The sequence below is a fragment of the Halichoeres trimaculatus genome, unplaced genomic scaffold (assembly GCF_033239565.1).
Source record: "Halichoeres trimaculatus isolate MK-OKI-2021-1 unplaced genomic scaffold, fHalTri1.1 fHalTri1_scaffold_5, whole genome shotgun sequence".
In the NCBI taxonomy this organism is placed as follows: domain Eukaryota; kingdom Metazoa; phylum Chordata; class Actinopteri; order Labriformes; family Labridae; genus Halichoeres; species Halichoeres trimaculatus.
Genome location: NW_027437183.1, coordinates 3,932,089 through 3,957,680, shown reverse-complemented (window position 1 = coordinate 3,957,680; position 25,592 = coordinate 3,932,089). Strand labels below are relative to the sequence as shown.

The following is a 25,592-nucleotide window of genomic DNA, read 5'->3' as shown; positions in this document are numbered from 1 at the left end:
AGGGCTAAAAGTTCAGCATTTTTTCAACTATGTCCATTCTTACAAAGAATTACAGTTACAGGGTACGTATTTTAACCAACTACTCTCAGATTTTTTATCTAATTGACTCCAAACTTGGCTTGTTTATGCTCCACACATTAACGATGAAAAGTTATTAAAAGATTTTTGTAGCTCAATGGGCGTGGCCATAAAACACCGCCAAAGTTGATCTTTTCTTCAGCATCAGGAAAACCTCAATAGCTCTCTTGTATTATGTTGTATCAGGACCAAAATGTTCACGCTTGTTTACTGTGTCATCCTGAACATATCTTTATGCCTGTCACAGCTCAAAGTACAGCCCCCCTTGTTTACTTGTTTCCCTCACCTGCTGGCAACACCCGTCTGTTCCTGAAACCATAAAATGAAGCCAATACACGGATGCAGCCACTTTTGCTTTAGCAGGGGCTGTCAGTTTTTCTTCGAGCAGCTACAGGGCAGTCACGTGACCTGGGATGTGCCTCTGATTGGACAATTAAACAATCCTAATAACGTCTAAACCACAGAGATAGAAAAAATCACTCACCGTACAGTGAAGGCGGATAGTGAATTCAGCGTTTTTGACCTAGACTGTTTTTTTAACCGGTCTGTAAATATGCTTTTTAGAGTGGTAAAAGTCTGTTTTTATGGCTGGGTGTGTACGTGACTTGCGGTCTTTCTGTAGCTAGCCTCAAGTCAGTTCTCGACGAATAGCGACTTTCAGCACTTCCGCATAGACCTCATTTTTTACTAACCCGATGTTGCCCCTTGATACAGCCTTGCAGTCCAGGCAATCTACACTCCAGTCCAGTAGGTGGCAGTAATGCACCTTCAGTTAGTTGCCAACTGCTAAATAATCCGACAGAAAGGAAGAAGACAGTGCATCGGTTATGGAAAAATGGTGTCGATGCTTTTACTAATCAAATTTTATCCATTCGTCATTGCAGCCCTAGTAAAGACAGTCATATTAGAGCTTGAATAGTTTGGCCTTTAAAGCTGGGTCTTCAGAGTCCAACAAGTTGGACAACAACACAACAGAAAAAAGAAATCAGTGTCGCTCTGCTGAGCAAACATAAAAAGAAAGCATCACAAAGGTTGAACTGTTTTACCCCTCGTCACCCCTCCCTAACCTCCCTTTCTTTTGGCAGAAACAATGTTGCTGCATTACTTGACTGTTATCCTTCCCCCCTGATGATTTTCTTTAGCATTTTTTACTCCCCTTGTTTGAACAGATGCCGCCCCCCTCCTGTCGCCCCCATCCTCTGAGGTTGCCACAAGGCTGAGCACAATGAGGCAACACTCACTTACATTAATGTTAAGAGTCCAGCCCAGTCAGTTCCTTCCAGTTACAGACATCAAACGACATGATGTATATCACTTCCTGGGGAAAACCTGTCTTTTGTGCTGCTTTATTTATGAATGGGTTATGAAAGAGGCCTCTGCATGACCGTGCTCACCTCTCAGAGCAGCGTCCATTACTGGCCATAAAGCGTTTTATAACAGGATGCAACCAAACACCAGATAAAGTCCAGTCAGTGAGCAGAGGTGAATCTGTGAATGGTTGGTTTATTCAGGGAGTGCGGGCAGATTTAAAGTGGTATCTGTGCGCTGGAATTCAGGGTAAAAGCAGCTGGTGTTGTCTGTGAACAGGACATTTGTGGCTCACAATTCCCAGTGTCGCCTTTCAGCTTCACGACACTCGGATGCTTCGGACGCCACGCAGTCCTCAGGGCATCAGAAAGTCCTGCTGTCACACATTCATTCACTCAAGGTGTAAAACAGCCACAAACCACTATTTCCAAGTGTGAGTATTGTTCTGCTACAGTCAGAGCCATAAATCAACACAGGAAAAAATCTCCTCTGATCAGAAATCAATGTCCAAGCTCTGAGAAAAATGTCCAACCCCGGCCAAAAAGCTGCACAGCACAGACTCGTGTTCGCTGTGCTGAAACTGAGGATTTATTCCACTGTTGCAGAAAAACTTGTTTTCACTTCTGTACTTCTGCTTGTCTGTATTTACACCACTGCCTTTGCTGGGGAAATCTCCAGTTTGCATAAAAATAAATTGCTTCGCCACCACGGCAACACAACACATAGGCCTACTGCTTGGTCATGAACTTTGCTTGGTCTATTCGGGTCTCAGAATTAACTGCTCGTACATGTCCATGTGGCGTGATCGCTAAGTATTAAAAATGAAGGCCCTGGGCTATGGTAAGCTAAGGCCCAACCCTTTTTCTCAGGAAGGTGTTTGTACTTGTACTTTAATCCCTCTCAGGGATATTTTTGCAGGTAGGATCATCAAAGAAGGCCAGAGACACAAGTTTAACTGTTTAAGTACTTAACTAGTAAAAGCATAAGAAAAATTCAGAAAAAGCGTAAATATCAAGGTTTGAATATCAATTTTTTAATATTTAATATTGTTCAAACAAAGTACAAAGCGCAAACCAAGTACAGGAAATTGGGCCGGTACCTTGAAAGGTGCGGTACATCTCCCGAGCCATGCTAATGTACCGTCAACTGCTCAGGGCGCAAGTTCAGTAGCAGCCCAATCATTAAGTACAGTCCATATTTTTCTTAATAGATATGTTGTATTTTTCTAACTGAATCTATTAATGTGACACCTAACCATGAGAGTATGTTTATTAAATCCTAGAGTGAAAAAAACTGTAAATATCTTAAAATTTCTTCTAAATTCACTAAGTGGAGTTTAATGAAAAGATCAACAAATTTAACATAAAAGGGTCAAAAGTTTGAGGGGAAATTTCACATCATTATAGTTAAGAAGAAACTGATAAAAGCCGCATTTTTATGGCCTTTACTGACATTTTACCTCTGTTTTTCCACAGTTTATATTAAAAAAGGACAAATTTTAATTTTTTTTGTTCATAAATTCTTTTAATCTTCACAGAAAAGGCCAAAAATGGTAGGTTTTAGAGAACTTTTTCCACATAAAGTCACAATTAATGATTTCAAAAGGTGTAAATGAAATACTGTTCAAACGCTGCTCTAGCTGGGATACTGAAATGTAGTTTTGCTGGGCTGTAAAAATGTTTTACAGATAAATATGTACTCAAAACGGTTGTTTTATGTTGTCAAACATTGATGAATGCTGGCTTTTAAGGCAGTATTGCTGTTCTGCAGGGTCATTTCTCCTCGTATGAAGAAAGCTTCCCAGAATGTGATTTATGTGTGTCGATATTCCCTCGTGATGACCATAATGCAGTCCGTGAATCACTTCTCTTTTTATGTTTTCCAACATCTCCTGTGGTCTGTGTGGGCTCCTCATCCGCCACAGAGCATCCACTTTCTGTCAGCCGGAGCAACACGCCGCCGGTTCCCCCTTTATACAAGCCCCGCCCCGAAATCAGTCGATCAAATTCGGCATCGCACTCACCACGCTCCGGCCAATCACCGCGCGGGAGGGGTGGTCTCGAGACGGTGGTCCGGGAGGGCTGTAGCCAATCAGAGCTCGAGTCGGTCAGACAAAGCGCTCGCGTCAACGATCGTTGGTCGCTTGAATGGCGCATTATTCATGTGCACGCTGCGCTTATTTAAGGAGACGCGATGAGGCGAGATAGCGGAATTCTTATAAAAGGTAACGGAACTCCGGCGTCTTCATATGTGTGTGTGTGTGTTCAGAGACAGAGCTGCTTGAGGCTGTAGTTTAACGGTTTAAATCACGTTCGAAAGCGTTCACACGAGCACGTGCACCACCACACTCCCTAAGCTCATTAGACAGCAGCCAGGTGCATTACTACCACCGGCGCGTGCTCGCGTTAAGTCATTCATAATCCTGTTTTTTATGCTGTAATACTCCAAAAATGCACTATGAGTTTAAACGCACTCTAAATAACGATAAAGCGCGTTAATTAACGCGTTAATATGAAAAGGTAGTGGATGAAAGTGAAAGATAAGTCAGTTTAATGTTGTTTTACACGGTGACTCCAGCCCCCATCCCTGCCTTTCTGTTAGCACACACCCACCGCCCATGTAGCCGCCCCAAAACGCTGCTTTTCGCCTGACCGAGCTCATTAATGCGTAAAGGAAGAGGAGGAGGTGGACACTGCTCTTCTTCTACCCGCTGAGAGCTGCTGTCTCACTTCACCACCGCCTCGGAGCAGCTCTGTCACTGCTCTGTCTTTCTCTAGGTGTGACCTTTGGATCTTCAAGAAAAAGTGCCAACATTTTTTTTTTATACTCCTTTTTTTTTCTGTGTGTTTTTTGTACCCAAAGCCTCGCCGGGGGAGAGCACTCCAAGGGCGGTGAAACGAGAAGTTTAAACCCGCAGCTGCTTGCGCAAGAAGACGCCGGATTCCACCCTCTCCACATCGAGCAGTGTGTTTTCACATCCCGGTGGAGGTTATCATCAACTTCAGTGAAGTTCTATCTGCCACACAAGCATCATGACTCGGAGATCCTGTGCCATTTACGCCACCGGGATCGTGTGCGCTCACCTCCTGATTGTGGGGATCGCCCTGGTCGTGGCTCAAGTCTTCCAAACAATGATCCACAGCCGGTTAAAAAAGGTGAGTTACACCCTCTTTACACTCAAAAACAACCTTATTTATTCCACCTACTTCCCCTTGTGTGCCTGTCACACCTCTGAGGGGGTTTAAATGTTAAATATCTGCAGTGGTCAATCCCCGCATTCAGCATCTTTCTGAACCACAGTCACAAGGTCTCCTGCTGTGTTGGTTTTACTGTATATTTTACTGCATCTCCACCTCAACGTGATGAAACCAAAGCCTTTTCCCTTCATGAATCCGCATGATCTGAGGTTGTGCAGCGTGTAAGTCCCATTACATGCTTGTGCAGCTTCAGGGGTCTTGGTCTGGCTTGCATTATAGAGGAGAAGTGTGTTGGAGTGGTATCATAAAAGATCTAAGAAACGCTCGGCTGCGAATAGAAATCCCCTGAAAGTCCTGTGAATGTCTCATCATGACCTTACCCTGAATACTGACTTATCTCCTTCGACACCCTGTGATCATCCTCCACACATCTGTGGCGTTGAATGAAATGATCTAGTTCATCATCCCGTGATTTGGTCGTTAGATTAAACCGTAAAATGCAGAAAGGGGATGACATGTTCCCTGTCCTGTGCGCATGACCCGCTGACACATTTCTGTGCGTCGGGGGCTCCTCGCACTGACTCCTTGATGTGTTTGGTATTCAGAGGAGGGTTAGTGGTAGTAATAGTAGAAATCTCAGCCAGCAGGAACACGGTGGGTAAAAAGGGGGGAGGTGTTCAGCCAGGTCTTGCTTCAGGAATGGGGGAAGGGAGGCAGAGTGGAGTGAAAATATTGCAAGTTTGTCAGGCGTGGAAATCGAGCGTGAAGTTGATTGACTTGAGAAATCATGAATGGATATGATTGATGTGCAGATATCAGCTGCTAAACTCACTGATTGTTTCATTTTGTGCGTCAAAATTAGGACTTTCTCTTTAATTTAGCGTCAAAATGAGCTCAATTATCTCCTGAGTTTGTGTTCCTACGTGGAAGTTGGCTAACGCAGCGGCTCATTAGTGGTCAGTTAAGATGAATTTCTGCTTGTTAATGTCCAAGGCATGTAGGAGGCATGGGGTGGTGTCCCATCAGGGTGGGGGTGTAAGCAGCTGACATCCTATCCCCTCCCTGCTCTCCCACAGCTTCCCTTTAAAATACCTCACATTCCTCTTCTGGACATGAGTCAGTGTGTTGGATGCTCTGTGCAACTCATTATCTGTGCTTTCAAACCCAGAAAAGTCCAGACACACGCTCCTTAAAGAAGCAAACACACGCTCGTCCCGGCCAAGCAGCTCTCCGCCTGGCACGGTTTCCCCCCTCCTGGAGTTAAATTTAGCCCTGAGTCACAGCAGCATCCCAAATTAAAAGAGTTAGCCAAAAGTTCACCATCAGGGGACATAATTCTGATGTGGCCGGCGATTACACGAAATGACAGCGTAGATAATCCTCTTCCGTCGCAGCCCTCTCGTTGAATCAGGCGGGCACAGACATGCTGAGCCCCCTTCCTAAAAAAAAAAAAATCCACCTAATCTGATGTTTGAATGCAACTCTCTGTGATAATGAGGTTGCCCGGTTTGTTTTGGGGGAAAGTCAAAGCTGCCTCCGGGGCACAGACTCTGCTGAGAGCTGGGCGTGGAGGAAGGGAAGGAGGGAGGGAAGGCACGCAGCGGCGCTCTGACAGAGTTCTGCGCCTCCAGGACATGATTTTCCAGCCCGAGAGCAAAGTTGCAGGGCTCTGTTGTTGTCCCGACAAGAAACCTGACTAAAGACAAACACCCACTCATGCCACTCCTCTCAGCACTTTCAAGGCAGGACGAGTGATTGAGTGAGAAGCGTTCAAGAGCAAGGCCGCGCTGGTGCTGCAGTGTTTCTTCTGAATGTGGCATTTAAACACTTAACAAAACGAGGCATTTATCGTAACACATCACCGCCTCAATGATGCATTTTCTCTTTTCTGTGAGCGCAGATCAAAGCAGGATCTTGTCCCAACACACCTCAGCCGTGCCTGGAGTTGTTTGGCGAAGGCGCAGTGCACGTTGGCCCAGTTGTTTGGATTACAAGTCCTTCAAAACCCTGCAGCTCTTTCCACCAGCCGGTGTTTTTTTTTTTTTTTTTTTTTTTTGATTGCACCCTGACTGACTAACAGCTCCACTTTGGCCCTTGCTTGTCTTTCTGTTTGTGAAAGATCAAGGTTTTCTTCACAGATAAATGATTTTCAAATACCTCTCGTGAAGGCCTTTCCACAGACCTTTGCTCAAGGTTGGCAAACACCGAGATTTCAGTGTTTCAGTGCTCTGAACGCAGCCTATTTCAAAACTGATTGCATTTTGTTTATTAAAGGACAGACAAATGGGGTCACAGCCGTCCTGGAGCACACGCTTCTTTTGGGTTACCTGGTTTCCCTCATTTCATAACTAAGAGTCCGAATGAACAGGCCTCAGGAGAATCCCTCTTCTTAAACACTCCAAGGTCTTTTTTAGAGTCTCTATTTCTTCACTGAGAGTGGGAACACAGCTCTGACACCAGCTCAGCTGAAAAGGATGTTCAAAGAGCTACTTTTGTCCAAGTCATGTCAGTCTCACATTTATTGAACGTCAACCTAGCTTGAAAATGCACTGTATTGGCTCAAGGTGTGGTGTTAAGTTGGCACTAACACAACCGCGTCGCTAGCTGTGGTGCTGCTGTGAGCTCTAAGCTAACATCTGGAAGCAAAACCGGGTTCAGAAGCATTTTAGAGTTATTTTTCTGCTTTTAATCGAAGTGTGTAATACACGAACATAGCTTCTGTGACATCACCCATTTGTTTCTTATGTAGAGTTTTGAAGCCTATCATCAGTGGCGTCCATATTCAAAATCTCAACCTAGCTTTGTTTGAGGTTTGGATGGGGTAAAGAGGCGGGGCTTTACAGCTATACTGTTCCTTCCTGTTGGTTAAATCAGCCACAAGTTTAACGACTCTGTAAATGACGAGTTGGGAAAATTTTCAACCCTGAAATGAGCTTTTCAGACCCAGACTTTTCCTTTAACCAAGTTGTAAACATGATCATTTCTGCTGTAAAAATCTGCTTTTTTTAATGGGTGTGTATGTGGTTTATGATTTATCTGGAGCCAGCCTCTAGTGGACGCTCAAGGAACTGCAGTTTTTTAGCATTTCTGCAGAGGCCTCGTGTTTTTAGACCATGGCTGTGTCTCAAACTGCGGACTTCTATTCATAAACGGGATGCCACTTAGGCGTGAAAAGTTAGAAGGTTGTTTGAAGGATTTTTTTCCTTTTCTTAACAATATTTTTATTGATTTATTATGATATACACATACCAAAAACTAACAAACAACTTTGCTCACACAAGCTAGCATAACCTGTAAGGAGGTGCTAGCTCTGCAACATTGTTTACCTGCTGTGTCTTGGAGAAAATGAGCTTAATTCAGACTTTTTGGAGCGATTTCTTACTTGTTGACTTGTCAGTCAGCCAGGATTTAAGTTATTTCTCGACCATGAAAGAGTTTGCTGCTTCTCTGATTTTAAAGATCCCTGTTAACTGTAGCATTTTTGTTTTATTTTAGCTCCCTGTCTCGATAATTAACCATTTTCAATCCACGCAGAATAGCTGTCCTGGTTTGGTACCACTGTCAAACTGTAGAAACCAGTGGTTTAACTCCACAGCCGATCTGAGCTGATTGTGAAAGACTTTTGGCTGGTAATGAAAGTTATTGTATTACTTGAAAACATTCTGCTCTGATGCTGTAATAAGGAAGAAGTATGAAACACATCACCACAGATTGAGATTAGCCACCTGCTGTTTTTGTAAAGCCGTAAAGGAAGATGTACCTCATGAAAAGCGGCGTTATTCTATAGACAAAAACAGACGTTTGAGGGTCGGATGTTGAAACCCAAACAGGAAGTTGCAGCAGACACACCCTAAGTTGTATTTTCACAGCAACAGTCGCTGCAGAAGACAATGTAAAGCCCGTCTGAAGTGCACCTCGCTGCGTTCAGGGGACAGAGCAGCTTTTCAGGATGAAAACAGGCTGAAGGAAGCAGCTCACTCCTCATGCCACACGTTAAAAATACACCCTGAGAGTGGACAGAGCGCGTTTATTCCCCCTGGAAGTCAAACTCCTTCAGAACACTGTTTTCCTGTAGCGATGAATGGTGAAGCTAAAGGTTAGCGCCGCTCATGCTCAGACATGTGGCAGCCAGACTTACATCACACATGTTTACCGTGCGGCTTGTTTTGCTCCACGACAGCTCATCCTGTGGGCTGACAGGTCGCCTCACTCAGTCCCGTCTCCGCCTGCTGCGGTCAGATTCTGTGCTGAAGATTTTCTGCCTGTCCTGACAGTTTTTTAGGCTAAGAGGGACTTTAATCTGCCTCCTTCTGGGCTCTCCAAGGCTTGGTGTGGCTCCAGCTCCATGTGTGCACTCAGACGGCCTTCACTAACTCATTAATAAAAGCTGTTTCCTCAATCTGAATGTGTGTTTTCTGCTTTTTGTTTAAAGGAAATAACTCTGACAGAGAAGAGCCAAATGTTCGAGGGCTGGAAGAATCCTCCTCCTCCTGTTTACATGGAGTATTACTTCTTCAATGTGACCAACCCAGAGGTGTTTCTTGCAGGCGGGAAGGCAGCTGTGAAACAGATTGGACCTTATACTTACAGGTAGGCGTGAGTTCAAACCAAAAAGTGTGTGAATGTGTGTGGAAGTCTTGTTTGAGGATGATGTTTCAGTAGAAAAACATCTGGACTGACTGGCTCACGTTCCTCTTTCCACACCAGGGAATACAGGCCGCGGGAAAATGTAACTTTCCTGGAGAACGGGACCAAGGTTTACGCCCTCAACCCCAAAACCTTTGTGTTTGTCCCTGAGAAATCCATCGGAGACCCAGAGGTGGACATCGTCAGGACTGTGAACATCCCGTTTGTGGTGAGTGGCGGCGTCATTTCGGGGTAATGTGTGTTATTACGACCTGCAGCTGCCCGTTCATCAGCACAGACCTGAGCTGAAGTCATCGTTCCCTTTCTCCACACCATTGTCTCCTTTGTGTGTTCGAGACGGCAAACTGTCACAACAAAAGTCCAACTTAAACACACATTGAACTTAAATGACACTGATTTCCAAACAGGAAGTGATGCGTGTGTGTGTATGATGAGACAATCTCTCCATTGTCTGATCCTTCCCCCTCAGGCGGTGATGAACGAGCTGAACTCTTACTCCTTCTTCCTGAGGACCTTGGTGTCCATGTACATGAACAGCCTGGGGATCGAAGTGTTCATGACCCGCACCGTCCACGAGGTGCTGTGGGGCTTCAAAGACCCCCTCCTCTCCAAAGTCCACTCCATGAAGCCCGAAGTGGACGAGTATTTCGGGCTGATGTGGAAGGTAAGAGAAAGCTCCCGGGGTTACTGAACGATGTCTCACAAGAGAAGTGAGATTAACCGCGAGCTGACGGAAGATGCTTCTACTTCCTGTTTGTGGAGCCACGTCGGCAACTTGGCACAGGCGGTGACGGCTCGAGCCTTGTAATCCTTAGAGCAGCACTTTGGGTTTAAAAAAAAGAAGTTTGAGTCATCAACAGGAAAGTGACCAGCAATAAACTCAAATCTTATCAAGTGTTTTTGACTCATTTTAAGTAACAATTGTCTTTTTAGACATAACATGAGCCACATTCACCTGACCAGTCCAGAAAAATGTCTTATTTCAAGTTATTTAAAGACAAAATGAGGTCTGAATTGCTTGTAACAATTTGCTTGAAACTAGAATAATGTCTTAATACCAGTAACTTTTCTCTTGTTCCATTGGAGTTTTTTTCTTGCTTGTTCTAACCAATTAAGACCTAATTTTTCTCTTTTTTTTAATAACATAAAATAAGACATTTTTCTGGACTGGTCAGATGAATTTGGCTCATATTAAGGGGCCGTTAACACTACAACGGTTTTAGGCCAAAATGCAAAAATTTTGTTGCGTTTCAGCCTCGTGTTTACTCCATAGACCAGGGATCTCCAACTCCACCAGCTGATTTCACTGATTAGTCCCTCATCTCTGCTTGAAGGTGAGGTAATCAGTGAAATCAGCCGGTGGAGTTTTTGGTTGGAAAGAAAACCTGTGGCCTCTTGGCCCTCCAGGGTAGGAGTTGGAGATCTCTGCCATAGACTGTAAGAAACATGGACGTAGTCTCCCTACGTCACCCGCCTGTTTCTGAAACGGAAAATGAAGCAGATCGGCTATCACAGCCATATTGGTAGTGGCAAGGGCTTTGCGTATAGCCATAGGGCGCCTGTCAGTCATGTGACCCTGAGCTGTGCCTCTGATTGCTCACGATCGTAATGTCTTCTTAACGGCTGAGTTAGAAAAAAATTGCAGATAGTAAAATAGCGACTCAGACAGGAGATGTTTTTTGAAACAGGCTGTAAATAGGTTAATTTCTGCTTTGAAAACTGTTTTTTTTTTGGCTTGGGGTGTTTGTGACTTTTGCTACTTCTGGAGCCAGCCTCAAGTGGACACTGGAGAAGACACAGCAGATTTTAGCACTTCTGCATTGTCTCATATTCTTAGACTGGAGGTTGCCGCTTGCCTAAAACGCAAACTTTTGGGCAAGTGGAAACGCTGACGTCACACTCCACTTTGCGCGAGTGCACACAACCGTTGTTGTGATTGTCACGGACTACCGTGTTGTGCTTGTGCTGCTCAATCTGCTGAATCTGTGACTGTCTTTACACAAAATGAGCATCTGTTGCTCCCAGATGATTTGCTTAACTCTGCTATGGTGGAGTTCTCCCAAAGCGGCTTCTGGAAATGAGAGTTATAGCACCACCTACAGGCCTGGCATGCTTACTACAGCGTTTTCAGTCCATCGGCGTTTCCGTGTAAACACAGATTTTTCACTTGGATGAAACGTTGTTGTGTAAACGGGGCTTGAGTCTAAAAAAAATGTCCTCCTGAAAAAAGACAAAATAACTTGATTAGAGTTCAGTTTTTTTTTTCACTGTGACCAGCAAAGAGCGTCTGAAACGTTACAGTTTGAGGCTTTTATTTGTAAGACAACACTGCAAAAAAACAGAAATCTTATCAAGTTTTTTGGTCTAATTACAGTAGAAAAAATCTCTTTAGACTTGAAACAAGCCAAATTCACTTGACTAGTCCAGAAAAATGTCTTTTTTCAAGTTATTTAAAGACAAAACTTTTCTCTTATTCCATTGGCAGATTTTTTTACTTGTTTCAAGCATTTCAAACCTCATTTAAGTCTTTAAACAACTTGAAACAATTAATTTTTCTGGACTGGTCAGGTGAATTTGGCTTGTTTTGAGTCCAAAATAACATTTCTACTAAAAGTTAGGCAAAAAAAAAGTTGATAAGATTTCCGTTTTTGCAGCGATGATGTCAAACTTGTCCCTTGAATTGTGGACAGTTTGTCCTGCAAAACAGCCCCGTCAGTGCAGTGTGTCGTGGCAAAAAGGAGAAGAAGAAAACAGGACATTTTGTGCTTTGTAATGACGTTTTATTTCATGACTCATCAAGTTTGTCAGACTAAAGTTGTCAGACTATACGGCTCTTAAACTCCCACACACTGAGGCCTGAAAACTGCCCTCAGACCAAAACGTTGCCCAAGTGTTTATTCCTAAGTTAGAGAGTGAGAGTTAAACGCAAACTCGAAGCAGCTTCTCTTCCTTGTTTGCCGTTACTCCTCGTTTGAGACTCCTGGTGTTTTTCTTCCCCTGCAGAAAAACGGCACCCATGAAGGAGAGTTTGTGTTCCACACAGGCGAGGAAAACTATTTGGATTATGGAAAAATCGACACGTGGAACGGCCTGAGGTAAGAATCGAGGCTGAAGGCTGACAGCGTTTGAGTATCTGTGACAGAAAACATGTTTGGTTCCTTTTTCCTGCTCTACTCGGAAACGGCTTTCAGCTCCCACAGAGGAAAGCCAGATGCTCCTGGTTTTAGTGAAATCAGGAAGAAGTGGTTTTATTGAGGTTTTGAACTTTGGAAGGCATGTTTCACTTTAAGATACTGAATAAATAAAGCATATCAGCATGAAACGGGTATTAAATGATACGGTTTTCTGAGTCACCTTTTCTGGAGAATTGAAACATTTACTGACTTTCTGGGATTATTTGGAGGCCACGGGCTATACCTGCGCCCTGAAGCTGTATTCTCGACACAACAGCTTGAAACATGTTTGAAATTTTAAGGAAGCGTTGAGTCTAGATGCTTCTGTTTTCTGAACTCACAGGGAGATGTCATGGTGGTCGTCCAACCAGAGCAACATGATTAACGGTACGGACGGAGCTGTTTTCCACCCTCTCATTAACAGGAACGAGCTGCTCTACATCTTCGCTGCTGATCTCTGCAGGTGAGCACGTGCTGTGTGTGTGTGTGTGTGTGTGTGTGTGTGTGTGTGTGTGTGTGTGTGTGTGTGTGTGTGTGTGTGTGTGTGTGTGGTTGAGCATTTGTTTACAGTCAAAGCACCTCAGCAGGGCGGGGACTGAAACTCCCAGTCAGGTTTGAGTTAAGTCAGCGAAGTCATTCACAAGGTGCGTTCACATCCGCTGATAAGAGCCTGAGTTTGTGGTCATTACAACTCCTGATAAGGCTGCTGGGAAGAAACACACGTGGGAGAGGAGAGCGTGACTCGGACACTCTCAGGCCACTGAAACTGAAAAGAAAATGAGTTTTTACGTCTTATTTTAGTTAAAATGTGTCTTTTTAGAATAGAAAAGAAAATACTTTATTTATCCCGAGGGGGGATTCAGGAGTCACAGCAGTATCATTGTCCAGTTCAGCCAGTCTCCACCTCCACAGGGTCCAGGACTGAGCTTCTTCAGCAGTCTGTTCAGTCTCTGTCTCCTGGATCCTGTCTGCTCACAGCAGGTGAAGCTCTTCCAATGTGGCGTTGGCGTCTGGTGTTAGCTCTGTTAGCCATGTCTGTGAATAGCATGATGCTACTCTGACTTCTGGTATTCCCCCTGTTGCTGGGTTAGCACGGCTAGCTTGTCCATCTTATTGGAGATAGATCTTACGTTCCCAATAACGATGGATGGAAGGACACGTTGATGTTGTCACTTCTTAGCTCACACCTGAGAACCAGCACGTCGTCCTCACCTCCTCCTCACCTTGTGGGGAAACATCCGGCCTTGCACCAGTTAGCAGTGACATGCTACAGACTGCTGAGAATCAAAACCAGTTTGGTGTCCATGACCAGCAAATGAATCATACAAAGTGAATATTCACTCCAAATGCAAAAATGTCAAAAAAGAGACAAAAGAATGACAAAGAAGAGAGCTGGCGCAACCAAAAGGGCGGCCCCTAGACTCATTTAAGATATTAAAAGACAAAATGATGCTTCTTTATCTTTAAATCTCCATGTCTTCTTCACTTCTTCTTTTTTTAAAAGGTGCAATGAGAATAAATATTTATCAGTTGAGCAAGATTGAAATTAGTAACTCAATGATGATCGTGAGAACAGAAGATGAAATCTCCGTTTCACAAAACATTCTGAAAGAGGAAAATTAGACGAAAGCTTTGGCTAAAACTTTCACTATTAGCATTAACGGAAATATAAAAGGGTTAAAAACAGAGGCTCTAGTCTCCAGCAGTTATAGTAGCACTTTACAAATCACCGATTTATGTGAAAGATTAAAAAAAAGGGGACCGAATATAGAGCCTTAGGGAACTCCAGAAAACGTGTTTTCATTCATATACATGAAACACACTGCAAAAACTGAAATTTAATTAAGTGTTTATGTCTTACTTTTAGTGAAACTGTCTTAGCTGACTCAATATGAACTATGTTCACCTGATAAGTTCAGAAAAATGTCAAACTTAAAGAGAATAAAAGACAAAGTGATGCCTGAATTAGTCATAAAGTAGTTAGTCTAAACTGGGCTAAAGATGTTGTCCTGTGCTCTTTATTTAGACTTCTAGACACTTAATCTGAGCTCGTTTCCTCGTCACAGGTCGATCCATCTGGCCTACGTAAAAGACGTGGAGGTGAAAGGCATCCAGGCGTTCCGCTTCGCCCCTCCCAGCGACGTCCTCATGAGCCCCAAAGACAACCCCACCAACGAGGGCTTCTGTGTGCCGGCCGGGGACTGCCTCGGCACCGGGGTGCTGAAAGTCAGCGTTTGTCGAGAAGGTGAGGAAGCCCTGACCCACTTACCCAACACAACCCATCTCTCCCCTAACCTCTCCCAACTGGCCCCATGACACAGTTTCCCCATCACTACCTCTGCGGATTTCAACCCCCTGAAAAAGTCCTCTCAGGCAGACACGGTGTCCCCTGTCTGCTATCTGACATTCCTCTGTTTGAGCATGCCAGATTCAGCTCGATCCTCGGTTCAATGATTAACTGTGCTGAGTGTGGGGAGGCCGTTGGAGTGTTTTATGGCGCTCATTGAGTGCAGTGTGATTGCTCTGATAAGCCTATCTACACTTCTGACCACGCTGTAGTATCAGTGATAGCCTGACTACTGTAAGCACATCACTCTGCTGTTTGTTTAATACTCATTCACTTTATTTCAAATCACAACTTTTTAATTCATCTCCAGTTTCAGCCAGAAAACACATGATACAACTCTAAAAACCTGGATTTCATCATTTTCTGACACATTTCTGCTGCTCTGCTGCTGCTTCAACCTGATTGGCTGTCAAACATCAGCTTTTCTGACTCATATGAGGCAAACTCGCCTGATTGGCCGGATTTTTGTGATGCTCCATCGAGAGCCAATCAAGAGGCAGTTCTGTTGTCATGTGCTGAGTGGTGTCATTCTGAAAGCCCCTGACTCAGAGGGGGATTTAGAGTCTGAAGGAACACTTAAATGTGCCCAAAGCAGAGGGAAAATGTGTTTCATGGTTTTTAAAGAAAGAAAAACACATTTAAAGCCTCCTGTGAGACATTTTCTACAACAACAGCAGCATTTGTAGTGCTTGTAATGAGATTTCTTTCATTTTATTTAAGGTAATTTTCAGTTGTGGAGAATATTTTCTCAGGGAAACTTAAATCTAAGCAAGTGTTTGTGTCTTTTTTTTTTTTATTAAAAAACAATCGTATTAGTCTCAATATGAGCCATATCCAGCTGATAAATCCAGAAAATGTCTCAAATCAAGATATTAAGAGACAAAAATGTCACCTGCATTGCCTGTAAAGAGTAAAAAATAAACTTTCTTGCAGTATTTTTCCCATTTTCATTTTTTTATACTCTTCAAGCAATTACGGTGTCATTCATGGCTTGTATATCATGAAATAAGCCTTGTTCAGTTAAAGGTAGCTCATTTTAGTTTTTAACTCTTACTCAGATTTCAGTTATTGCAGTTTTTGGCTTTTGTCAGTGTAAATAAAACATCAAGAAAATGCTAATATGATATAAAAAAATGGTGGTGAAGGTGGTTTCTCTCTATGAATAAGAGTAAAATCATCCCTTAGCTTCAGCTTTATTTATATTTCATTTAAAGAACACTTTAATCAGACGTACGTAGAGTCCATTCAAAAAAGGAAACAGAAGTTACCCCAAAGATAGCTTCAGCACTGTGTTTTTTCTAATCAATGTTTAGATTTAGAAAAACCTCAAACACATTCTTTAGCTATCTGTAGCGCTCTATCAGCTCCAAATTTACCTGTATATGTTCCCCTATCTCTCACAGACGGAGCAGTTCCTCGTATCTTATCTCACGTTTCTCTCGAAGCCCTGGTTGTTTAGTCAGACTCAGGATATGAACGATAGCTGACTCATGTTTGTCTCTCTTATTTCCCTACAGGCGCTCCCATCGTGGTGTCTTTCCCCCACTTCTATCAAGCCGACCCAAAGTACATCAACGCCGTGGAGGGGCTCAGCCCCAACAAGGAGGAGCACGAGACGTACCTGGACCTGCAGCCGGTAGGAGGACAGCCGTTATTATTCCATCAGATTAGAGACATGTTTTCAGACTTTGATCTGTGGTTTATGGTCGGGCTTATCTGAATGAGGCGTGTTTGGATTCATGGTAGCAGTGCTGCTTGTCTTTGATCATATCAGGAAGTGTTATTAGATTGATTTCTGTTATTAAGGTGAAAAAGGTCAAGTCAAAGGTTGATTGTGATATAAAGGGCAGTTCAATCTTGAGCTTCTTTGAGATTTTAGTGTCATTTTCAACACTTTCTGCTTTCTTCACCAGTAAGTACATCTCAGTGCGTTCTATGTGGCTCATCTAATCATGGAGCCTGGGACTACAGATGGAAACTAGCCTGTCGTTAACTCTGGCTTATTCAAAGAAACACTATCTCTGTAAAATAAATAATAATGAACAATAGATATATATAGAATAAAGAAATAGTTCTAAATATGGCTCTTGTCATTCTGCCCTAAAAAGTTTGGTCATTAAAGTGTAAAAAATTAAACATTAACCGTTTAATCACCTTTAATTTTGGGGGTTAACAACCAGAGATTTACGGATAAAAATTTAAGCTTTTACTCCTTACTTCAGAAAAAACTACATAAGGACCAAACATAGAGCCCTGGGGAACTCCAGAAAATGCGTTTTCATGCCTAAACATCAAATATACTCTTGACATTGAAATCTTAACGAGTGTAAATGTTTTATTTTAGGGATGAATTGTCTTATTAGACTAGTTTAGACTTTTTTGAGCCAGAAAATGTCCGATAAAAGACAAAAGTGATGCCTTAAATGGAGAAGAATTGTCTTACTAGACTTTTTTGAGCCACATAGACCAGAAAATGTCGCATTTCAAGATATAAAAAGACAAATACATTGCTTTATTTGCTTGCAAAGGGTAAAAAACATAAAAACTTAATGACTCGTGGTAGCAGCACCATTTTGAAAGCACTTTATCAACTGTTAATTTATATAACAGAAAAAAATTAAAGGACCGAACATAGAGCCTTGAGGAACTCCAGGAAATGCTCGTTTATGCCTGGAACATCGGATACACTATTGAAATCAAAACCTAAACAAGTGTTAATGCCTTATTTTAGGGAAATATTGTCTTATTAGACTTTTTGAGCCACATAGACCAGAAAATGTTGCATTTCAAGACATCCAAAGACAAAAATGACACATTAATTGCATGCCAAGGGTAAAAAAAAAACATAAAAACTTAAGTAGTAGTAGTAACAGCTTTTTGAAAGCACTTCATCAACTGCTGATTTATATAACAGAAAAATCAAAGGACCAAACAAAGAGCCTTGGGGAACTCCAGAAAATGCTTTTTATGCCTTAACATCCAATACACTGCTGAAACTTAAATCTAAACAAGTGTTAATGGCTTGTTTTAGGTATGAATTGTTTTGTTAGACTTTTTTGAGCCACATAAACTCGAAAATATCGCAATTCAAGATATTAAAAGACAAAAATGACATTGAAAATGGCTTGTAAAGGCTAAAAAAATGCTGTTTTTCAGTGAAAAACATAAAAACTTTATTACTAGTAGTATTGGCAGCTTTTTAAAAGCACTTTATCAACTGCTGATTTATATGGCAGAAAAAATAGCGGACCCAACATACAGCCTTGAGGAACTCCAGAAAATGCTTTTGCATGCCTGAACATTGAATTCTCTGCAAAACATGAAACCTAGCTAAGTGGTTGTAACATATTTATGGTCAAAAAAGGACACCTGACTTTCTTGAAAAGAGTAAGAACATCTCTTAATGCTGAGGTAAAAATGTGCTTGCTTAGTTACTTGTATTCAGACATTTTTCTCATTTCATGAAACTATATAGGCTTGACGTTTTCCTCCATCATGTGAGAGTCAAAGTGTTTCTGAGCCGCAGTAAAACTCACTCTCAAAACCTCTCTGTGGTTTTGTTTTCAGACCACAGGAGTTCCCATCCGAGCCTGCAAGAGAGCCCAGCTCAATATCATCCTGAAGAGAGTTCAAGGCTTCCCGTAAGTCCAGCTCTGTTGAACCCCGACCCAGTTATGTGTCATCACACCGACCCAGTTTCAGCCCCGTGCTGAGCCAGATGTCCTACCTGACCTGTGCTCCCTCTTTCTCTCTGCAGGAAAACCAAGTTCATCAACGAGACCATTTTCCCAATCATGTTCGTCAACGAGGTGAGCGTCTCATCCAGAGCGACCTGAGCTCAACCGGGTCCTCCTGACCTTAGTCGAACCACGGATCAATAACCACCCCTCTCTATCTCTTTCTATCTCTGTTTCTCCACAGACGGCGACCATTGACGATGAGTCAGCATCCCAGATGCGGACGATGCTCCTCATCGTCACTCTGGTGTCAAACTTCCCGTTGCTCATTGTGGGCATGGGCATCATCCTGCTGCTGGTGCTCGTCATCTTGTTCTGCCGAAACCGCCAGAAGAAGGTATGAGCGGCGCCGTTTTCTCTGCTCTTAACTGTAGCATTAATCCACAGAGTGACCCAGTGTGACGTGTGTGCTACCCACTGACACCAGTAAACAGAGCTACACGCAGACTTTAGCCGTGTGTCACAGTTAATGTGAGGGTTTGTGCATGTGTAACACTTTCCTGAGCTGCTGCAGGTGAACTAACAGTAAGCTGCGTTCACTAACACGTTGCATGTTTGCTGCACAGCGAAGCCAGCATGAGCAGTTTCCATGAATCTGGATCAAATGTTTGTTTTCTAACAGTCGATGAATCTTTGGATGCAGGAGGAAAGCACTGCTAGTTCCTCTCTTTGTAGCAAGAGTAGCAAAGTGCACTGAACTAGAGTTTTCCTGAGACTGATGTGCAGCATGTTAGCCTCTTATCTCACCGTGCAGGTTGTCGACCTCACACCCTGCGTTGCAAAAGAGTCGCAGCCATGATTTTAGCTCAGGTTACGTACTGTATGATGAGTTCTCTGCAACATGAGGAAGGAAAAGTTCAGCACTTTGGGAAAAAACTGCTTTAAAGAAGAGTGATAGATCTACTCTTTAGGGCATGCTAAAATGAAGCTAAAGGTTAGCCTAGCTTCAGATTAGAATCTTGTATCAAAAATTGGATTTCATAACCTTTTACAGGAGCAAGCCTGACCATTTTCAGTCTTTATGCTATGCTAAGCTAAGCTAGCCTAACCACTAAAACTGAAACAAAAGTGAGTTTTTACGTCTTATTTTATGCAAAAATAGTTAAAAGACTCAATATGAGCCACATGTCCCGTTGAATCTGGAGAAATGACTCATTTTGAGAAATTAAGACAAAAATGATGCCAAATTGCTAAAAGTGAGTTTAAAAAAAGGCATTTTTCTGGATTTATCAGGTGAATTTTGCTCATATTTTGACTACTTCGACAGTGTTTGCTTAAATAAGACACAAACACTTGCATATTTTTCAGTTTTTGCAGTACATTTGATGCGTAAAATAAAAAAAACACATTTAAGCATTTTCTGGAGTTCCCCACGGCTCTAAGCTTGGTCCTCTTGTAATTTTCCATTTTGAATTTACGTATTGTATGAGTTCTCTGCAACATAAGGAAGAAAAAGTTCAATAACTGCTTTAAAGAAGAGCATTTAATCTACTCTGCAGGGCGTGCTAAAATGAAGCTAAAGGTTAGCCTAGCTTCGGACTGGAGTCTTGCATCAAAACTTGTTTATAAGCTTTCAAGGTGCAAAAATTTGATTTTGTAATGTTTGAAAGGAGCAAGCCTGACCATTTTCAGTCTTTAGGCTAAGCTAAGCTAACCACTGAAGCTCAAACAAAAGTGAGTTTTTATGTCTTATTTAATGCAAAAGAGGTAATCATACTAAATATGAGCCACAGGTCCTCGATAAATACAGAAAAATTACTTATTTTAAGAAATTAAAGGAAAAAAATGATGCTAAATTGCTAAAATGAGTAAAAAGAAAGCATTTTTCTGTTTTTTTTTTCAGGTGAATTTGGCTAATTTTTTGTCTATTCAGACAGTTTTTGCTAAAATAAGACACAAACACTTGCATACATTTCAGTTTTTGCAGTAAACATGTTAAAACATTTTCTGGCGTTCCCCAAGGCTCTATGCTCGGTCCTCTTGTAATTTCAAATCTTACAAGTGCTCTTTAAAACACCATAACTTTTTAACCATTTGGGCGAGTAAAAATCTATAAACAGTTCCTGAAAGAAGAAAAGATGAGCTTTTTAAGGGAAAAATGGTAATAAAAACAGACCCAAGTGGCCTAGGTGGAGCTGTTGACAAAGTGTTGGACTAGCCGAGCCTGGACACCAGGTACCAAGTGCGCTTATGAATTAAAAAACTTTTTAGGAAATGCTTTACAAACATTTTTTAAACTCTTCGAGCATATTTCCCAAAGTTTGAAACTTTCCTTTAGCCTGTGAGTGTGTGTGTGTGTGTGTGTGTGAAGTAGACAGCTAGCTTAGCATTGAGGAAATGTTTGAAACATGCTTAATTGCAATGTGAAAAGTTGTTGTATTAACCATGTTCTAATTTTAATTTCCTGTAACCCTCCTTTTTTCCTTTTCTGTTTTAGAGCGAAGTAAAACGTATTGATTTTACTGAAGCTTTTCATTCTTTTACTGTAAGTCTTAATTTTTGCCTTGTTTGCTATTCCTCTTTTTGCATTTGTTGTTATCATTTTCATGAGTCATGATACTCCCCGTCAAGTTCTCGCCTCACAGTGTTTCATTTGTTTCTGTGGTGGTTGTTTTTGTCGGGTGCGGCCGTAGGTCACTGTGGTTTTACCGTAAACATTTCAGACTCAACATTTCATGATCATGCTCTGACGCCACTTCGCTGGGTTGCTCTAACGTCCTGTGTCCTCTCCCCCTCGCTCAGACGGTGAAAGACGACACGGCCTACACTCAGGTCAGCGACAAACCCGACGAGCCGTCAGAAACGCCCGCCACGCAGCCGATGAGGAACGGCTCGTACATCGCCATGTCTCCAGTGGAGGCCCAGAAGTGTTGATGGAGGATCCTCCTCCTCCCGTAGTGTGGAGCTCAGGAAGGGGGCTGGGGGAGCAGCACATGGGTGTTACATTTCCACGGGTGGGGGGTTTGGGGACACGGTGGGTTAATGTTTAGTCAACAAAGACATCGCTCCGCTCACTGAGCCCTCTGTGACTGTCTGCCCTCCTCCTGCTCCTCCTCCTGCTGAGCATGGCCCTCACTGCCTGCCGTACTGCAACACACCCCACACTCATCCACTCACACACACTTCTGTCCTGGTCCGGCCTGCAGACGCAGAGACTCTGGAGGCGGCCTGGACTCGCCTTTTCCTCCGCTGTCGAGTGTTTGTCACCGGGACGGACGAAGAATCCCCGACTCCAACCTGATTAGGACAAAACTCTGAGGAGAAACGTTTCTATTAGCAAAGAAAAACTGAGCCAAACTGTTTAAAGAAGTTTGCCTTTTCCCCTGAACACCCTCCCACACACACACACACACAGACACACACCCAACGCACTTCAAGTATCAGTAAGTCAAAGTGTGTGTGCACCTTTAATAACACTTCACTGTCCGCTTTTCACGGACAGACCTTGACTCCTGGAGTACTTGTGACCCTGAACGCCCCCTTGTCTCTGGGTTTTTCTGCAACACTAGTTAAAAAATATCTGCGAGAGCTGTGTGAGGTTAAGGACGCACCTTTTTGTAGTCACACTTTCGAAACAAAAGGAAAAAAAAAAACACCCACAAGAACTTACAAGGGAGACTTGAGCCTGCTTTCTGCCTTACCACGGTTCAGCGTGTTCTTTCTGTTCAGAGTCGAATAAGCTGGAAAATCTCTTCTGTCGTCGTTGTACATATGTAAAGGGGAAACGTCGAGATACCTCTGACCAAAATCCAGCAAGCAGTCCTTCTCGGTGTGCTGAAACGTGGCTCCTGCACGTCTACACTGTTACCTTTTAGCGAAAGCACAAACGGGATTGTTCAGCAGTCCTTCTCACAACAAGGTCGAGCATTTCTTTGTCCTCGTGTTCATTCACACACGGCTCGTTCACAGAGACGCCGTGCGGGAAAAAGTGGAATCATTGGGCTTTTTGAGGGAGCCTTGTGCGCACCGCTCGCCGTGCTGTGCGGTCATTCGGTTCGCCCAGGAGCCGCCGCAGCACACAGCACTTGAATCACTGTTTGTCTTATGTTTGGTGTTTTCTTTCTCTTTGTCCGCCACATGTCAGAGAAAAAAAAAAAAGAAAAAATATGGGAAGTGAATTTAAGGCCATAATACTGTCAGAGAATTCCTGCACTTTGCCTGGAAACTTGTGCCGATTGTTTGTTTTGTTGTTGTTTGTTTGTGTGGTTTGAATGCAGGTGGTCCGTCTGTTCAAAACATTTCACGGTTTCTCCTCGAGTATTCGTAACGAAGGATGTCGAGCACATCCGCGCCTCTGTGTTACTCGCTTCTCAGCACATGGAGTGTCTTCTTTTTGATAAACTTTTATATTTGTTGTTGCTGCTAAACGACGAAATACGCCATACTCTACGGACGCGTGTTTGGGTTGTGAGCCCGTGACGTGCGCTGGCTACGAAACGGTTTTTCCAACACCTGAGCACAAGAAGCCCAAAGCGCGCTGCCGTCTCCTGGCTTTAGCAGAAAGTTATCACTCATTCCTCCGTTAGCGGGCGACCATATCACGTGAATCGTCGGGGTTTCTGGTAGGGTGGCGATTTTTTCCCCGGGGCGAGCCGCTTCGGCGCTTGTGGGATTACAAACACTGTGGTGGAAGTTTCTTTGAAATTTACTCACTAAAGGCCTTTTTAGTCCACCTTGTGCAAACGCCATCACTCTCCACCTTTTTAAACTTGAACCTGAGAGACCTTAATCCCCAGAGCTGAGTGTGTGTGTGTGTTTGCGTAGTGTCTGTTCAAACACACACCCGATCCATCTCCGTCTGACCTTTGAGTCTCGATCTATGAAGTGCGCCGGCTCGACCCTGCTTGACCAAAGATAACCCGCATAGATCCGCCTCCCCCTCACCTGCGGCGCCATGTTTACTCTCCTCTGCGATAACGGTTGTGCCACAAAACCGCCACCTCCTTTTTTTTTTGTCTTTCTAATGAACGTGCCACCGATTACGTGAAGTATTTGCAGCAGTGTTGCGTGAGCGTGAACAGAATTATGTGTGCATGTGCCTTTTGACACCAAGGCGAGGAAAACAAAGCATTTCATGGTGGGTTGTGTGATGAGTATTGCTGTCCCCGCTCTCTGCGAGCTGATCTCAGTATTATGTAAGACAAAGCAATACAGATTCGTGTGAAATATTTTATTAAGGGGCCACACAATATTTATGTTCCTGTGTTTTCTTTTGTGTAGAAGTATTTCCTTTTTTTTTTTTCTTGTGATTTAGTTTTTCAAATATGTACGGGCTGAGATTTGTGCCACGAGAAACTGGATCCGAAACGTGGGAACTGAAATTTAATTTTCAAGTAGAGGAAGAGAAATATTCGCTGACTCACTTTTGGTTTACACTGGCTCAAATCTCAGCCCTGGATTACGACTCAGCACATTTCATTTTGATCATTTCAAACTTGAGAAAAGAGAAAGCGGTCCGGTGTGTGACGCTGGGCGCTGTGGGGCCTGTAACGTGTCTGTAAAGAGTGTTTCCTGTTCGTGATGGAAGAGAATGAGAACTTGTGAGTAAACCTGAGTGATTCGTTCAGGAAGGCTGATTATCTTAAGACTGAGGAAAGAAAAAGCTTCGATCGAGATGAATGAAGCCCTCCTTCAGGGATGAGCACTTGTGCCATACCATCCCCCTCCTCCTTCTCCTCCTCCTCCTCCTCCTCCTCCTCCTCCTCCTCCTCTTCCTCCTCTTCTTCTTTTCCCCTTATTTTGCTCTTCGGTGTAACAACCACGTCTCCCTGTTTCGATGTTCTGAAGTCACTAACAGACGTTTCCTCTTCTGATATACTCGTTTGTTTTGCTGCTGAAAATGACAATCCTGCTTGTCATGTGAGGTGCAAAATGAATTCAAAGTAATATCCATTTTTAGTTTTGATAATTTACACTGCACAAATGTTTCTACAGTGCTTTTGTAAACATTTCTAGTGTATTTGCAAAAAAAAATAAAAGTTGCAGTCAAGTGCAAAGAAAATGAAGTCGTGTGTTGTCGTCTGTGAATGTGCTTTAACAGAATAAGACACGCCCCCTATGAGCCAGGGGGCGTGTCCTGATGTCACTGAAGAGGGCGACCTATGAAGTATTTACCTGCCACAGAGTCCAGTCCATCCAGCAGGTCGACTTTACAAAATTTAGTTCAGTGGGACCCAAAGGCTGTGTAACACCTTGTAGGGTTGTGACATCACCCATCTGTTTCTAATACTAAGTTTTTAAGCCTGTTGTCGGCAGCGGACATATTGAAAACACTGAATCAACCTAGCTCTGTTCCAGTTAGGATCACAGACAGTGAAGAGAATATACGCTGCAAAAAGGGGGAGCCTGAATACAACTAAATTGGATAAAAATTTGAAAATCTGTTTTGACAAAATTTCTCAAATTTGGTCCAATGACCTGTCCATGCAGAAAGATACATTTACAGGAAACTGTGAAATGAGAATTTTAAGTTTTCCCAAATGATGAAGCAAGAAGAAAATCCTCATTTTAGATTAAAATAGTTGAAACACACTTTCTTAGTTAGTGAAATATACTGAATATCAGCAAAGAGTCTTGATTTCTTACTGTCTGTGTTCTTAATTTTAAATAATGAAGCCAGGGGGACAATAAAACCACAAACTAATAAAGCTTTAAAAAATGACTCAGTGTAAGAGAAGTATCAGTTTAGTAACTTATTTTAAATCTGTTTTTAACTGATGTGTTTCATTTTAGTCTTAATTCAAGCAACTTCAGGGTTTAGTAAGGGTGTCCACCTGTCAATCAAGTCAATCAGACATGCCCTTATATGGGCAAAAGTTGAAGTATGAGATAATATTTTTAGACCTTGGGTTGCTGTTTGGCTGAAACCAAATGTTCACTATATATTTCTTATGTTTAAATTCACAAAGCAGAGGTTAAAGTCACTCATTATATTTACTCAGATACTTTTTCATTGAGCAGCTTTTTGAGTATTTTATCAAAACTTGTACTAAAACTTGAAACTTAAGTTTTTTTTGTGGTAAGTTTTTTACTTAATAACATTTTGCATTGCATCAGTTACTGAGTAAGAAATAGGTAGAAAGTAAAATGGCTTTAAAATGCATAA

General features: G+C 42.7%; 1 protein-coding gene across 4 annotated transcripts; it reads left to right on the top strand.

Moving 5' to 3' along the window:
• The first annotated feature begins 3,515 nt into the window (after nucleotides 1–3,515).
• On the top strand, nucleotides 3,516–23,770 carry scarb2a (scavenger receptor class B, member 2a). Of its 4 annotated transcripts, XM_074670062.1 has the most exons (14): nucleotides 3,516–3,610; nucleotides 4,249–4,541; nucleotides 9,016–9,173; nucleotides 9,291–9,438; nucleotides 9,700–9,894; nucleotides 12,234–12,325; nucleotides 12,747–12,866; nucleotides 14,470–14,648; nucleotides 16,268–16,386; nucleotides 18,318–18,391; nucleotides 18,508–18,559; nucleotides 18,672–18,824; nucleotides 20,925–20,972; nucleotides 21,230–23,770. In XM_074670062.1, the coding sequence occupies exons 2-14, from the start codon at nucleotides 4,419–4,421 to the stop codon at nucleotides 21,359–21,361; spliced, it is 1,593 nt and encodes a 530-aa protein (XP_074526163.1). In that variant the 5' UTR covers nucleotides 3,516–3,610; nucleotides 4,249–4,418; the 3' UTR covers nucleotides 21,362–23,770. The 4 variants fall into 4 exon arrangements, with proteins under 4 accessions (XP_074526163.1, XP_074526165.1, XP_074526166.1 ...); XM_074670064.1 differs by lacking the exon at nucleotides 20,925–20,972; XM_074670063.1 differs by lacking the exon at nucleotides 3,516–3,610 and having other exon boundaries at nucleotides 3,662–4,541.
• The last annotated feature ends 1,822 nt before the right edge of the window (nucleotides 23,771–25,592 follow it).